At 40.0% G+C, this 17,129-nt stretch overlaps 1 protein-coding gene across 2 annotated transcripts in view; it reads right to left on the reverse strand.

Annotated features, from left to right (window-relative positions):
* Positions 1-17,129, reverse strand: part of ADAM18 (ADAM metallopeptidase domain 18) — a 95,698-nt gene that overhangs the window by 18,036 nt on the left and 60,533 nt on the right. For both annotated transcript variants that reach the window (XM_023551092.2, XM_023551091.2), the window contains 2 exons: positions 12,791-12,896; positions 9,715-9,904 (listed from right to left, as the gene is read on the reverse strand). In XM_023551092.2, coding sequence (XP_023406860.1) covers positions 9,715-9,904; positions 12,791-12,896 — 296 coding nt within the window. The remainder of the gene's footprint in view (positions 1-9,714; positions 9,905-12,790; positions 12,897-17,129) is intronic.

Consider the following 17,129-nt stretch of genomic DNA (forward strand, 5'->3'; position numbering starts at 1 on the left):
AAAATGGCCAATATCAGTCCATTTCAGCTCACTAATACCTAGAATATAGATGTTTATGCATTCCATTTCATTTTGAACAGTTTCCAGCTTTCCTAAATTCATACTTTGTACATTCCAAGTTGCAATTATTATGTTTGCAGGTGTTGCTTCTCATTTTGAGTCCTGCCAAATCAGCAAATGAAGGTCCCCAAGGCTTGACTCCATCTACACCATTAAGGTCAACTTTACTTTGAGGGGGCAGCTCTTCCTCAGCTGTCTTTTCAGTGCCTTCCAACCTGAGGGACTCGTCTTCTGGCACTATATCAGACAGTGTTCTGCTATTCATAAGGTTTTCACTAGCTAGTTTTTTCAGAAGTAGACTGCCAGGTCCTTTTCCTAGTCTGTCTTAGTCTGGAAGGTCAGCTGAAACCTGTCTACCATGGGTAACCCCGCTGGTATTCAAATACCAATGGCATAGCTTCTAGCATCACAGCAACATGCAAGCCCCCACAGTACAATAAAAAGACAAAAAATTATGGATAACACTGAGAAGAACAGAAATTCCAGAACACTTAATTGTGCTTATGAGGAACCTGTACTTAGACTAAGAAGCAGTAGTAGTTTGAACAGAACGAGGGGATACTGCATGGTTTAAAGTTAGGAAAGGTGTGTGTCAGGGTTGTATCCTTTCACCATTCTTATTCAAACTGTATGCTGAACAAATAATCCAAGAAGCCAGACTATATGAACAACAGGGCATCAGGTTTGGAGGAAGACTCATTAACAACTGGCAATATGCAGATGACACAACCTTGTGTGCTGAAGGTGAAGAGCACTTGAAGCACTTACTGATGAAGATCAAAGACTACAGCCTTCAGTATGGATTACACCTCAGCATAAAGAAAACAAAAATCCTCACAACTGGACCAATAAGCAACATCATGATAAACAGAGAAAACAGTGAAGTTGCAAAGGATCAACGCCCACGGAAGCAGCAGTCAAGAAGTAAAACAATGCATTGCTGCAAAAGATCTCTTTAAAGTGTTAAAAAGAAAAAATGCGGGGGCGGGGCCAAGATGGCGGACTAGGTGGACGCTACCGCGGATCCCTCTTGCAACAAAGACTCGGAAAAACAAGTGAATCGATCACATACCTAACAATCTATGAACTCTGAACAACAAACACAGATTTAGAGACGGAGAACGAACAAATATGGGGAGACAGCAATTGTTTTCAGAGCCAGGAGCCAGCGTAGCAGTCAGGTGACCTTTGGAGCCCGATTTGGGGCAGAGCCCAGGGGGGCAGGCGGCACAGACAAGGGGCCCAGCCCTAGCCCCCGAACTCATCCCGGGAGGGAGCCCAGCCGGTCCGTGCAAGCGGCGTGGCGGCGCAGCCAGTGGGAGAAGTCCCCGGGAGGCAGTGACAGGTCTAGGAGCGGGGAGAGCAGCGTCCCAGCCGGGGAGCCGTCCCGCCGGGATTTCGGCGGGAAGCGGGCGTGGCGCGAGCACAGGGAGCAGTTATACTCCCCTGAATTGACCCCGGGGGGGGGCCCAGCCGTTCACGCGGGTGGCGCCCACCCGGTTCGCGCGAGCAGCGCGGCGGCGCAGCCGGTGGGAAAAGTCTCCAGAAGGCAGTGGCTGGTCTTGGAGCGGGGAGAGCGGCGTCCCAGCCGGGACGCGCAATCGCGGCGCAGGTGCGGGGAGCTGCTCCACTCTCCTGAGCTGACCCAGGGAGGGCGCAGCCCACCTGGTTCGCAGGGGCGGCGCGCGACACGGCTGCCCGGACGGGGAGGCAGCGACTGATTTTGGAGTCGGGAGTGCACCGTCCCAGTAGGGGAGCCTTAACCTTGGGGGTGGGGCTGACAGCGGAGGATCTGACCGTGACGCCAGTGGGCCAGACCCCCCGGGGGCAATCTCCACACAGCCAGTACATATAGGCGACACGCCTGGTGGAAACCTCAGATATAATAGTCATTCCAAGTAAGACAAGCAACTCTGGCTACATTCTGAGGTGCTGCTCTCCTAGCTCTCTGATCCCTCCCCCACCCTCTCCAGGCGGCTCCATTAACATCCGAAAAGCCTGAGCCAGAGGGAGAACTCTGATAGGGATCTGACTGCATTTTTTTTTTAGCAGATTTTCTGGAAAAACTAGTTTCCCAGTGATGGCTCAGAGACAGCAGTCCATATCAAACCACATAAAGAAGCAGACCATGACAGCTTCTCCAACCCCCCAAACAAAAGAATCAAAATCTTTCCCAAATGAAGATACAATCCTGGAATTAGCAGATACAGAATATAAAAAACTAATTTACAGAATGCTTCAAGACATCACAAATGAAATTAGGCAAACTGCAGAAAAAGCCAAGGGACACACTGATAAAACTGTTGAAGAACTCAAAAAGGTTATTCAAGAACATAGTGGAAAAATTAAGAAGTTGCAAGAATCCATAGAAAGACAGCATGTAGAAATCCAAAAGATTAACAATAAAATTACAGAATTAGACAACGCAATAGGAAGTCAGAGGAGCAGACTCGAGCAATTAGAATGTAGACTGGAACATCTGGAGGACCAGGGAATCAACACCAATATAGCTGAAAAAAAAATCAGATAAAAGAATTTAAAAAAATGAAGAAACCCTAAGAATCATGTGGGACTCTATCAAGAAGGATAACTTGCGAGTGATTGGAGTCCCAGAACAGGGAGGGGAGACAGAAAACACAGAGAAAATAGTTGAAGAACTCCTGACACAAAACTTCCCTGACATCATGAAAGACGAAAGGATATCTATCCAAGATGCTCATCGAACCCCATTTAAGATTGATCCAAAAAGAAAAACACCAAGACATATTATCATCAAACTGGCCAAAACCAAAGATAAACAGAAAATTTTAAAAGCAGCCAGGGAGAAAAGAAAGGTTTCCTTCAAGGGAGAATCAATAAGAATATGTTCTGACTACTCAGCAGAAACCATGCAGGCAAGAAGGGAATGGGATGACATATACAGAGCGCTGAAGGAGAAAAACTGCCAACCAAGGATCATATATCCAGCAAAACTCTCTCTGAAATATGAAGGCGAAATTAAGATATTTACAGATAAACACAAGTTTAGAGAATTTGCAAAAACCAAACCAAAGCTACAAGAAATGCTAAAGGAGATTGTTTGGTCAGAAAACCAATAATATCAGGTACGGGCACAATACAAGGTCACAAAACAGAACGTCCTGATATCAACTCAAATAGGGAAAGCACAAAAACAAACAAATTAACATTAATTCTAAAAAATAAATAAATAAATAAAATAATACACATAACAAGGAATCATGGAAGTCAATAGGTAAAAGATCACAATAATCAAAACGAGGGACTAAATACAGGAGGCATTGAACTGCCAGATGGAGAGTGATACAAGGCGATATAGAGCGATATAACTTAGGTTTTTACTTAGAAAAATAGGGGTAAATAATAAGGTAACCACAAAAAGGAATATCAACTCCATAACTCAAGATAAAAGCCAAGAAAAACGTAACGACTCAACTAACATAAAGTCAAACATTATGAAAAAGAGGATCTCACAATTTACTCAGAAAAACGTCTCAGCACAAAAAAGTATGTGGAAAAATGAAATGGCCAACAACACACATGAAAAGGCATCAAAATGACAGCACTAAAAACTTATTTATCTATAATTACGCTGAATGTAAATGGACTAAATGCACCAATACAGAGACAGAGAGTCACGGACTGGATAAAGAAACACGATCCATCTATATGCTGCCTGCAAGAGACACACCTTAGACTTAGAGACACAAACAAACTAAAACTCAAAGGATGGAAAAAAATATATCAATCAAACAATAAGCAAAAAAGAAGAGGAGTGGTAATGATAATTTCTGACAAAAGAGACTTTAGACTTAAATCCACCACAAAGGATAAAGAAGGACACTATATAATGATAAAAGGGATAATTGATCAGGAAGACATAACCCTATTAAATATTTATGCACCCAATGACAGGGCTGCAAGATACATGAATCAAATTTTAACAGGACTGAAAAGTGAGATAGACACCTCCACAATTATAGTAGGAGACTTCAACACACCACTTTCGGAGAAGGACAGGACATCCAGTAAGAAGCTCAATAGAGACACGGAAGACCTACTTACAACAATCAACCAACTTGACCTCATTGACTTCTACAGAACTCTCCACCCAACTGCTGCAAAATATACTTTTTTTTCTAGTGCACATGGAACATTCTCTAGAGTAGACCACATATTAGGTCATAAAACAAACCTTTGCAGAGTCCAAAACATCGAAATATTACAAAGCATCTTCTCAGACCACAAGGCAATGAAACTAGAAATCAATAACAAAAACTAGGGAAAAGAAATCAAATACTTGGAAAATGAACAATACCCTCCTGAAAAAAGACTGGGTTATAGAAGACATCAAGAAGGGAATAAGGAAATTCATAGAATGCACCGAGAATGAAAATACTTCCTATCAAAACCTCTGGGACACAGCAAAAACAGTGCTCAGAGGCCAATTTATATCGATAAATGCACACATACAAAAAGAAGAAAGAGCCAAAATCAGAGAACTGTCCCTACAACTTGAACAAATAGAAAGTGAGCAACAAAAGAACCCATCAGGCACCAGAAGAAAACAAATAATAAAAATTAGAGCTGAACTAAATGAATTAGAGAACAGAAAAACAATTGAAAGAATTAACAAAGCCAAAAGCTGGTTCTTTGAAAAAATTAACAAAATTGATAAACCATTGGCCAGACTGACTAAAGAAATACAGGAAATGAAACAAATAACCCGAATAAGAAACGAGAAGGACCACATCACAACAGAACCAAATGAAATTAAAAGAATCATTTCAGATTACTACGAAAAATTGTACTCTAACAAATTTGAAAACCTAGAAGAAATGGATGAATTCTTGGAAAAACACTACCTACCTAAACTAACACATTCAGAAGTAGAACAACTAAATAGACCCATAACAAAAAAAGAGATTGAAACGGTAATCAAAAAACTTCCAACAATAAAAATTCCTGGCCCGGACGGCTTCACTGCAGAGTTCTACCAAACCTTCAGAGAAGAGTTAACACCACTACTACTGAAGGTATTTCAAAGCATAGAAAAAGACGGAATACTACCCAACTCATTCTATGAAGCTACCATCTCCCTGATACCAAAACCAGGTAAAGACATTACAAAAAAAAGAAAATTATAGACCTATATCCCTCATGAACATAGACGCAAAAATCCTCAACAAAATTCTAGCCAATAGAATCCAACAACATATCAAAAAAATAATTCACCTTGATCAAGTGGGATTTATACCAGGTATGCAAGGCTGGTTTAATATCAGAAAAACCATTACTGTAATCCATCACATAAATAAAACAAAAGATAAAAACCACATGATCCTATCAATTGATGCAGAAAAGACATTTGACAAAGTTCAACACCCATTTATGGTAAAAACTCTTACCAAACTAGGAATTGAAGGAAAATTCCTCAACATAATAAAGGGCATCTATGCAAAGCCAACAGCCAATATCACTCTAAATGGAGAGAACCTGAAAGCATTTCCCTTGAGAACGGGAACCAGAGAAGGATGCCCTTTATCACCGCTCTTATTCAACATCGTACTTGAAGTCCTAGCCAGGGCAATTAGGCTAGACAAAGAAATAAAAGGTATCCGGATTGGCAAGGAGGAAGTAAAGCTATCACTATTTGCAGATGACATGATCGTATACACAGAAAACCCTAAGGAATCCTCCAGAAAACTACTGAAACTAATTGTAGAGTTTGGCAGAGTCTCAGGTTATAAAATAAACATACAAAAATCACTTGGATTCCTCTACATCAACAAAAAGAACACCGAAGAAGAAATAACCAAATCAATACCATTCACAGTAGCACCTAAGAAGATAAAATACTTAGGAATAAATCTTACCAAGGATGTAAAAGACCTATACAAAGAAAACTACAAAGCTCTACTACAAGAAATTAAAAAGGACATACTTAAGTGGAAAAACATACCTTGCTCATGGATAGGAAGACTTAACATAGTAAAAATGTCTATTCTACCAAAAGCCATCTATACATATAACACACTTCCGATCCAAATTCCAATGTCATATTTTAAGGGGATAGAGAAACAAATCACCAATTTCATATGGAAGGGAAAGAACCCCCGGATAAGCAAAGCATTACTGAAAAAGAAGAACAAAGTGGGAGGCCTCACTCTACCTGATTTCAGAACCGATTATACAGCCACAGTAGTCAAAACAGCCTGGTACTGGTACAACAACAGGCACATAGACCAATGGAACAGAATTGAGAACCCAGACATAGATCCATCCATGTATGAGCAGCTGATATTTGACAAAGGCCCAGTGTCAGTTAATTGGGGAAAAGATAGTCTTTTTAACAAATGGTGCTGGCATACCTGGATATCCATTTGCAAAAGAATGAAACAGGACCCATACCTCACACCATGCACAAAAACTAACTCCAAGTGGATCAAAGACCTAAACATAAAGACTAAAACGATAAAGATCATGGAAGAAAAAATTGGGACAACCCTAGGAGCCCTAATACAGGGCATAAACAGAATACAAAACATTACCAAAAATGATGAAGAGAAACCAGATAACTGGGAGCTCCTAAAAATCAAACACCTATGCTCATCTAAAGACTTCACCAAAAGAGTAAAAAGACCACCTACAGACTGGGAAAGAATTTTCAGCTATGACATCTCAGATCAGCGCCAGATCTCTAAAATCTACATGATTCTGTCCAAACTCAACCACAAAAAGACAAACAACCCAATCAAGAAGTGGGCAAAGGATATGAACACACATTTCACTAAAGAAGATATTCAGGCAGCCAACAGATACATGAGAAAATGCTCCCCATCATTAGCCATTAGAGAAATGCAAATTAAAACTACGATGAGATTCCATCTCACACCAACAAGGCTGGCATTAATCCAAAAAACACAAAATAATAAATGTTGGAGAGGCTGCGGAGAGATTGGAACTCTCATACACTGCTGGTGGGAATGTAAAATGGTACAACCACTTTGGAAATCTATCTGGCGTTATCTTAAACAGTTAGAAATAGAACTACCATACAACCCAGAAATCCCACTCCTCGGAATATACCCTAGAGATACAAGGGCCTTCACACAAACAGATATATGCACACCCATGTTTATTGCAGCTCTGTTTACAATAGCAAAAAGTTGAAAGCAACCAAGGTGTCCGTCAACGGATGAATGGGTAAATAAATTGTGGTATATTCACACAATGGAATACTACGCATCGATAAAGAACAGTGACGAATCTCTGAAACATTTCATAACATGGAGGAATCTGGAAGGCATTATGCTGAGCGAAATGAGTCAGAGGCAAAAGGACAAATATTGTATAAGACCACTATTATAAGATCTTGAGAAATAGTATAAACTGAGAAGAACACATACTTTTGTGGTTACGAAGCGGGGAGGGAGGGAGGGAGAGGGTTTTTTATTGATCAATCAGTAGATAAGAACTGCTTTGGGTGAAGGGAAAGATAACACTCAATACATGGAAGGTCAGCCCAACTGGACTGGACTAAAAGCAAAGAGGTTTCCAGGATAAAATGAATGCTTCAAAGATCAGTGGAGCAGGGGCAGGGGTCTGGGGAACATGGTTTGAGGGGACTTCTAAGTCAATGGGCAAAACAATTCTATTATGAAAACATTCTGCATCCCACTTTGCAATGTGGCGTCTGGGGTCTTAAATGCTAACAAGCGGCCATCTAAGATGCATCAATTGGTCTCAACCCACCTGGAGCAAAGGAAAATGAAGAACACCAAGGTCACACGACAACTAAGAACCCAAGAGACAGAAAGGGCCACATGAACCAGAGACCTACATCATCCTGAGACCAGAAGAACTAGTTGGTGCCCGGCCACAATCGATGACTGCCCTGACAGGGAGCACAACAGACAACTCCTGAGGGAGCGGGAGATCAGTGGGATGCAGACCCCAAATTCTCATAAAAAGACCATACTTAATGGTCTGACTAAGACTAGAGGAATCCCGGCGGCAATGCTCCCCAGACCTTCTGTTGGCACAGGACAGAAGCCATCCCCGAAGACAACTCATCAGACATGAAAGGGACTGGTCAGCGGGGGGGAGAGAGACGCTGATGAAGAGTGAGCTAATTGGATCAGGTGGACACTTGAGAGTGTGTTGGCAACTCTTGACTGGAGGGGGGATGGGAAGATAGAGAGAGAGGGAAGCTGGCAAAATTGGCACGAAACGAGAGACTGAAAGGGCTGACTCAATAATGGGAGAGCAAGTGGGAGAAGGGAGTAAGATGTATGTAAACTTACATGTGACAGACTGATTGGATTTGTAAATGTTCACTTGAAGCTTAATAAAAGTTAATTAAAAAAAAAAATGCCACTTTAAGAACCAAAGTGTTCCTGACCCAACCCATGATGTTTTCAATTGTCTCATATGCATGTGAAAGCTGGACAATGAATAAGGAAGACCAAAGAATAATCGATGCCTTTGAATTATGGTGTTGGTGAAGAATATTGAATATACAATGGAATGCCAGAAGAATGAGCAAATCTTTCCCGGAAAAAGTACAGTCAGAATGCTCATTAGAAGCAAGGATGGTGAGATTTCATCTCACATTCTTTGGACATGTTATCAGGAGGAACCAGTCCCTGAAGAAGGACATAATGCTTGGTAGAGTAGAAGGTCAGCAAAAAAGAGGAAGACTCTCAATGAATGGATTGACACAGTGGCTTCAACAATGGGCTCAAGCATAACAGCGGTTGTGAGAATGGCACAGGACCAAGCAGTGTTTTTTTCCATTGTGCATGGGGTTTTGCTATGCGTTGGGGCCAACAACACCTAACAACAACAACAACCGCAGCAAGTAAGTCTCCCAAGGGATTAGGATTACTTATTCCAGATTTGCTAATTAGTAATTTGCTAATTGCTCTACGACGTCAAGGTTTTTGTTTTTATTATTAATTAAACAGTAAGTCCTGAATGCCATTTAAATTCAAGACACTGATTTATGATTGCTGCTTTAAATCTCAGATGTCTTATATTACTGTGTTTTCTGGAGTGTCTGCCCTCATATTTCTGTATTAACTAATTAAGACTCTGAACCATTTTTGTCCTCACTTCATTTTATGACTACATGAGTGTAAGTGCTCATATGTATACATAAAAGCATATATATATGAACTTGTATACGCACTAGTGCTGTGTTTTCCTAATACAAATTTATTGTTTTGTTTTTTCAATCTTCTCACAGGTATGTTTTGATCACACTTATAAGCAGATGATTTAAGAAATATCTAAGCTCATGAAACAGTGAAAAATTAAAACTCAGTATTAGAATCTTATGATTTTAATGCTATCAGATTTCAAAGATCTAAAAAAAATAAAAATCATCAGCCAGTGGAATTGTGTGCTTAAAGACATGAAAAACTTCAAACATTAGGACTGGTGACAGGTCAAACAATGCCCTTGGATATCTTATGCTTAGTTTAATTATCTCTTTTCAATATCATATGGGAACTAAGTAGCAGCACCAGGTTCAAATCCATGCAGTATGACTCTGATAGTCATCACGGAGTATAGTATCTTATCATTAACATAATGTGACACAGCTAAAGATAAAATAACATATTTTATTACCATTTGTGGAGCACACACAGTACCATCCACCACATAGGCATAATCCCTTCCGTCTGAGCTCACTGATGACCCGGTGGTCATGGATATGCATACATGACCTTGAATATATGAATAGACTACAGATTGAATATCATTTTTATAAGTATTCTCATGTGGCCAAACACAAGCTAATTTTCCGCAGAGAACATCCCTGAAAAGTAAAAGAAAGTTCCTTAATATTAAGTCATTTAATGATGCCAGATTTCAAGTGAGAATTACATGGATAAAAACATAAACATTGTTTAATTGATGTTAAGTTAAAAAAAAAAAAAAGGGAAATCCAAAATAAAAACACTATTTTATGGTGCACAACAACTGAATATAATCCAAACAATTAGCATTGTAGCAAAATCGGAATGTATCCACTGAACTTAGATGTACAAACTTAAGTTGATGTCCTATAACGAAAGTCAACTTTGTTTTTTTAGCTTCCAGTTGTCCTGGAGTACTCACCACATTTTAGCACATTCTCGAGGAGAATTCACCACCTGTCCCCACTTCAATATAGCTTGGCTGGTCTGGTCACTTGTTACCTGGTATATGCTGAGAGTAGCTAATTGCATTTGCTATTTTTGCATAAGTTGACCCCCTTCTGGTTATGCCTGTGGTCCCTGCCATGATCGCTTGTATCTCTGTACTACACCAAATGTTTATTCTGATCCTAAGCTTCCTCCAATATACTGATATTCCCAACACTTTTACATTCCTCTCTTGAGAATTTAGGAACTCTTAGATGCCCTCTATGCCACCAGAAAACTGAAGATTTACCCCATAGACATCTTATCTAGCCACTTAAACTCAAAGGTGTACAAGATTTCCAGGCTAGGTCAGGGAAAATAATGTTTATCACATCTCACTCTTGAAAGAACCCAAATCTATCAAATCTTATTCTCAATGGAAACAAAATTGTTCTTAGTTACTTCCCCAAAAGTCTCCCCTTAGGAAATTTCATCCATTAATCCTAAAGAGCATTTTAGGCCTAATATCAAGGGTTTAGCTTAATAGGCCACCACTCATCTGTTAGTTTGTCATACTGTGGGGGCTTGCATGTTGCTATGACACTGGAAGCTCTGCCACCAGCATTTCAAATACCAGTGGGGTTGCCCATTGTGGATAGGTTTCTGTGGAGCTTCCATATTAAGACAGACTAGGAAGAAAGGCCTGGCAATCTACTTCCAAAAATTAGCCACTGAGAACCCTATGGATCACAACAGAACACTCTCCTATTCAGTCGCTTTGGATGCATTATTATGAGGGATCAGTCACTAGAGGAGGACATTATGTTTGGTGAAGTAGAGGGCCAGTGAGGGTACAGGAGACCCTCAGTGAGAAAGATTGGCACAATAGTCACAACAGTGGATTCAAACATGCTGGCAACTATGAGAATGACTCAAGACCAGGCAACATCTTTTGTTGACTTGGATTCATGGTGATCTTATGGACCATGAATAAGATCATCATGAATCCAAGTCGACTTGATGGCTGCTAACAACAACAAGCTTAATGGCATTGAGAAGTGAGCATTAAAATGAGGCTGGGAGCCAAAACCTAAATCTCCTTCCAAACTTTTCTGCCCTTCGGCATAATTCTTCTTGATTCTTAGCTCAACCAGTCTTGCATGCTAGATCTCTGTGGTATGACTATGGAGTACAAAACTCTTCCTCCATTGTGCATACTCTCAAAGTATCTGTTTTTGACTTGAATTCTTGCAATACTTTTTTTTATTTCTGAGACTAGATCACAGTATACTTAGAACAGATGATTCTTGTTATTCAAATCCAGTCTCATGTAGTGATTCTATTTGAGGCAAATCCATGTACTATTGTCATCTCAGATAAAACCTAGTTTAAATGTAAGTCACATTTGCTAATTCTCAGGGTTCTTTCACCTTCCCTTTTCCTTGTCCCAGTGAGTTAGGTTAAAGAGGATTTGTTATGGGTGTGCTAGCAAATCTCCAAAACTGAAGCACTTGGCATAATAAAATGACTGACATGAGGTCTGAATCAAAACTCCATCTTGTTATAGACTCCTACTTCTGCATTCCTGAGAATGTAACTTTGACTTCTTCCCATTCATATGCATATGGCCATGGGCCTCTAGCTGGATGGAATCAGAAGACCTTTCCCCCATCAACCATCTTGCTTAACTGGCCTGGGTCTTGCCCCAAGATGACTCGTTGTCAAAAAAGGGTGGGGGTCAGGAATGTGGTTTAGCAGCTCTTAGTAAATAAGAGTGGGGGCATGAATATGATTATAGGAGAACTCAAGATGTTCTAGGAAGAAGGTAGTTTCTGATGATGTACTCACCTTGTGACCATGTGACCATCATGAACTTCTCTTTCCCACATTTACTATAAAAGGCATACCACTCCCTCCATGCTTTGGAGCACATGGTAGATTCCTCTCTGCCCTGTGTTTCCCCAATTTGAGAAATGTATTACCCTCAATAAATCTCTTTGCTTTGCTTTAACAGAGAGAGTATTCTTCTCTTGAACATTTCATAGGAACTTCTTTTATTAGATTTCATGAATCCTTTTATTCTATGGCTTATAGTAAAAGTGTATTTCAATATTCCAAATTAACTACTGATATGTACTTCCCTGACTTACATATCAAAGTTTCAGAAACAAATAAAATAAAAAATGAAAACCTTCTTCTCCTCAACAATCTCATTTCTTAAAAATCAAAACTTGCTCTCAGATTACTGCCATTTACAAATTTAACACAAAACTCAATTTATTACCCAATGTAGAGCAAGAGTTTGTGATTTTTTGTCAGTTTGTACACACTGCGTACCTTTGGTAATAAGCATCAATCTTCTTTTAGTCTAGTCTCATCATTAGAAACATATCAAGGAAAATTAAGGAAAAAAAATCCTCAATTGCAAAGAGGAAAAACAAAAACAGTGGTATATGAAAATATTTTCCTGTTATACAATTAACACTATTTAGTTTCTCTTGACATGAAATATATAATTTTCAACTCAATAAAACAATCATATATATATATATATATATATAACAAACATACATACGTACTTCTTTTCACAAGGTAATGACTGTGAATTTTTAAAACTGCAGTTTCCAGATCTATCACGCAGAGGATTAACTTCTTCAAAACAGGCAAGTGGGGCACTTTTAGCACCTTAAAATACAAACGTGTCAGTTAAATCATCATTCTGAATTCAAAAGAAAATGTTTTTCAATAAAAGGCTAACAAAAATTTTATTTCCAAATCAAAACAATTATGATCTTTAACTGCTTATCATGCTTTTGTTTTCCTGTGCACCTCTAAATTCAAGTAGAAAGAAAAAATTATCTAGCATAAAACAGAAAAGGCTTACAATGATTCCAGCAATTATGTTATTGTTAAAAACAATTTGCTACTCCTTCCTGGGAGATACGGTACTTCCTCTCCCAGTGGTTATCAGTCTTGATCTTGTGAATTGCTCTGCTACATAAAATAAAAGATTCAAAGTAGGTCACTTACAGCAGAAACCTTCGGAGTCAGTACATTGTTCTCTTTGTCTTCTAATGTGGTATCTTTTAGGTAGAAACTCACCTGTCAGTCTGGGTGCAAGGACGTGAAGTTGCTAAATAGCTGTGTTAGATACGTAAACCTCAGAGATTTAGGAGTTGTTTGCATTTCATTAAACATAGAAATTGGTACCTAAAAGTGGAGTGCTACTGTAAAAAAAGGCCTAAAAGTGGCATTGGCATTGGAGCCTGGCATAGGTGGTGAGAAAACTATTATCAGAGGCTAAAAGGAGAGTAATTTATGCTTCTCAGTGGTGAAATTATCTTCTCAATAATTTGAAGGGTGATAATGACTTTAATGAACTTGTTGCCTTAGACAAAAAGGTAAGGAAACAATGTGTCTTGGTTACTCCTGGCTGCATTTGATGAGGTTGTGCAAATACTCAAGAAGAGATGAGCTAAATTCAGGGAGGGCGGGGCGGGGGTTGGGAACCGGCTATGTCAGAAGCAAGAAGGGAAGGAAATAGAGAAAGCCAAGAAATGTGACCATCCTGCAGACACTGGAATGGCCAATGACAGATGCTGGGTGATGTAAACTGGCCAAGTCTTTATGACCACTTGGCTGTTTTGTGTCTCTTCTATGGTGGATGCTTTTTGGTGGATGTTAACCTTGTAGATTAACATAAAGAGTTTCATGTTTCTTGCCCATTGCCATGTGTTCAATGTGTTGTTAGTTACCATTAAGTCGATTCCAACTCATGGCAACCCCATGTGTGCAGAGTAGAACTGTTCCATGTGGTTTTCAAGGCTGTGGCCTTTTAGAAGCAGATCACCAGGCCCGTCTTCCAAGGTGCCTATGGGTATATTCAAACTGTCAATTTTTTGGCTAGTAGTCAAGTGCTTAAACTTTATGCCAGCCAGGGAGTCTTGTGTGTCTAAACACAAATTTATAACCCAGAACTCCTGCTCTTAATCTTCTAATCTTTTCACATTCGAGCTGCTCACCAACCAGCTGGGCTCTCTATCACTGCCCATGAGTGCATCTGTATCATAACCTCTGATTACTTCTCCTTCCATAGAAAGTGGATTACCAGCTGGTTAATGTCTTCCAAAGCCACTTGCAAGTGAGACTGCAGTAGAGCTATTGTCCATTTTGGGGTTATAACCAGTTACTGAGTCAACCCATATGTAAAACAAGCTTCAGGCTCTTTCCTCTTGTGTTAACTGGTAATAATGAAATTCCGTGTATCCATAGGTGTGAGTTGAGCTGAGAGAGTGAATAAAGACATACTGCTCTGGGTTTCTGGCTCGTTAAATTTTCTTCTGCTCTCTCTTTTTGCTGGTGCTTGATCCCAGATAAATAACTTCCATCTATTTAACCATATAACTTAGTGGATCTGACAGAACCAAGTTCATGATGAAAAGCCCTGAATATCTGGACACTTTGTGTCTCAAAGTCAGATTCTCCATCTCTATCAGACTCAGTAATATGCCCAGAGTGTTTTCCAAGGTGGTATAACTCACCACTTTAGATAGCATGGCCTTGCTCTAGAACCCCAGAAGACTTGTGCTATCATTCTCCCACAGAAACTTGCTATAAACACCACATAGATCTTTTCTCACAACGTACATGTCTAATATTATAATATTATAGGATCTTCTTCTTTTTTTTGATACCAGGGGAAGGCCTACTGGCATTCCATCCTGGATATGCTACAAAACCTCTCCTACTTTCCACCTCACTCAAGAGTGGGCCATCATGGAAGCCATCCCAGTAGACAGTTTATACCACCTTCTGGGATCCTTGCCATGGTATTAAATCCTGTATCTTGGAAGTGCTCCCAAAACAATAAACTCCTCCCTATCCAATCTTATGATAAAACACTCTCAAAATTCATTCCCACCTGTACTCCCTTTCTCCTGGCAATAACTGCTTGCTGGCTAGGACCTAAGCTCATTTGGGGTATAGGTTCTTCACTCCCTTATCAGGCTCAGCACATCCATGGCTCTTTTACATTGTGCCTTAGCCCTAATTTTCAGCCAGTTTGGCCAGGAGGGGAAGGAGGTAGATCTGGACAAGAATACAAGTTGCGTTATGAACAACAGTCTTCTGCATTATCTTCAAGCAAGGGAAATGTACTTACTCCATTCTTAATAGGAGGGGAATGGTGAAAGGCGGCTGGGACATGTCTACAGGTTAAGAACTTTGAGAGACATCTAGAGATACAAAATTAAGGGGGACAAATTTGCAACTGTCTCCATCCCAAGAGCTGCAGTCCCATTTTTCCCCCGAATTGAACCTTAATTCTTGCAAAACAGACCTTATTGTTTGGGATTTAAACTTCTCTGGAGTTCCTTCAACCTCACAATTAATTCCTCAGCTTTTTCTAACCCTCTTTTTTAGGTGATGAGAGGCCCTTCATAAATTAACTGGATGGTCCCTCCAGACTTCACACTTTGAATTCAAATGCCCATCCTCCACCCGCCAGGTTTCAATGATGCTTAGCAATATCTATCCAATCACCCAAAACCAAAAACCACTGCCGTCGAGTCGATTCCGACTCATAGCGACCCTATAGGACAGAGTAGAACTGCACCATAGAGTTTCCAAGGAGCACCTGGAGGATTCGAACTGCCGACCTCTTGGTTAGCAGCCTTAGCACTTAACCACTACACCACCAGGGCTTTCCATCCAGTCACATTATCCTTATAATTACTGTTTCCTCCATACTTTTCAATTGCCCCAGCAACTGCATTCTCTTTCACTAGTACATTACTTCATTTCACCCAGTGAGTGTGCCTCGAATTCCACCAGTGATGGAGCCCTCACTGACAGCCTGGACGTGGGTGATTTAGTTCTGAAAACTAGCCTTATTAGCTATTTTCTCACACCACTCTCAGTACTAACTGTTAGAGGTTGGGTCTCTAGAAGTCGGCATGAACGTGAAGTTTGACGTGCAGGATATTTATTAGGGATCAGAACCTCTGGAAGTGAGGTGGAGGAAGCAGGATAGGGCAAAGAGAGAAGTCAAACTCAGATGCAGGCCCCGAAAATACTTAGCCAACCCCAGAGGTAGCTTTGGAACATAAATAGCCTGTCAGAGGGTGCCTGATTGGGCCAAAATAGGCAGGCCTTTACACCCCTATCTCAATTAATCGTTGTATATGTGCTGTCTTGGGTAGGGTGTATCCTTGGGCAGGGTGTCTCTGTCCAGCTGAGACAAGTTCTGAAGGGGCTGACAGCTAGAGCCTATCTGATGACATCTACTGGTAGTCTCCTTGTCTGTCTTCCAGCATTCTATTTTCTTTTCTTTTACTGTACTTTGTGAAACTGGAAGTTTTCTATTTTGTTTGTGTTTATTACATTTATTAACTGTCTTTGTCTCTTGAATGTAAATTTCATGAATACATCAAACATGTGACTGCTCAACTTGTAGCTTACTAATGGCCCAGTGTACATGGAAACTCAGTACACATTTTTTTGATGGACACATCTACTTATCTTTCCACACTAACTTTAAAATTTTTTTTAATTCATTTAAAGAAAGCATATAACATTGAATCAAATACTTGTTAATTCATATGTCTCACATGTAGACTACTTTAAGAGCAGCCTTTTGTCCTATGGTATTTGAAACATGGAGTCCCTGGTGGTACAAAAAGTTAATGTGCTTGGCTGCTAACTGAAAGGTTGGAGGTTTGAGTACACCTTGGAAGAAAGACCTTTTGACCTACATCCAAAAAAATCAGTCACTGAAAACGCTATGGAACACAGTTCTACTCTAACGACACAGGGTCACCATGAGTAAGAATTTACTCCACGGCAACTTGTAAATTTGTGGAATAAAAACAGGGAAAGTGCCTGTATTGAAATTGAGCCTAATGAATAAATAAATTGCAT

This window comes from Loxodonta africana, chromosome 19, assembly GCF_030014295.1.
Source record: "Loxodonta africana isolate mLoxAfr1 chromosome 19, mLoxAfr1.hap2, whole genome shotgun sequence".
Classification (NCBI taxonomy): Eukaryota; Metazoa; Chordata; class Mammalia; order Proboscidea; family Elephantidae; genus Loxodonta; species Loxodonta africana.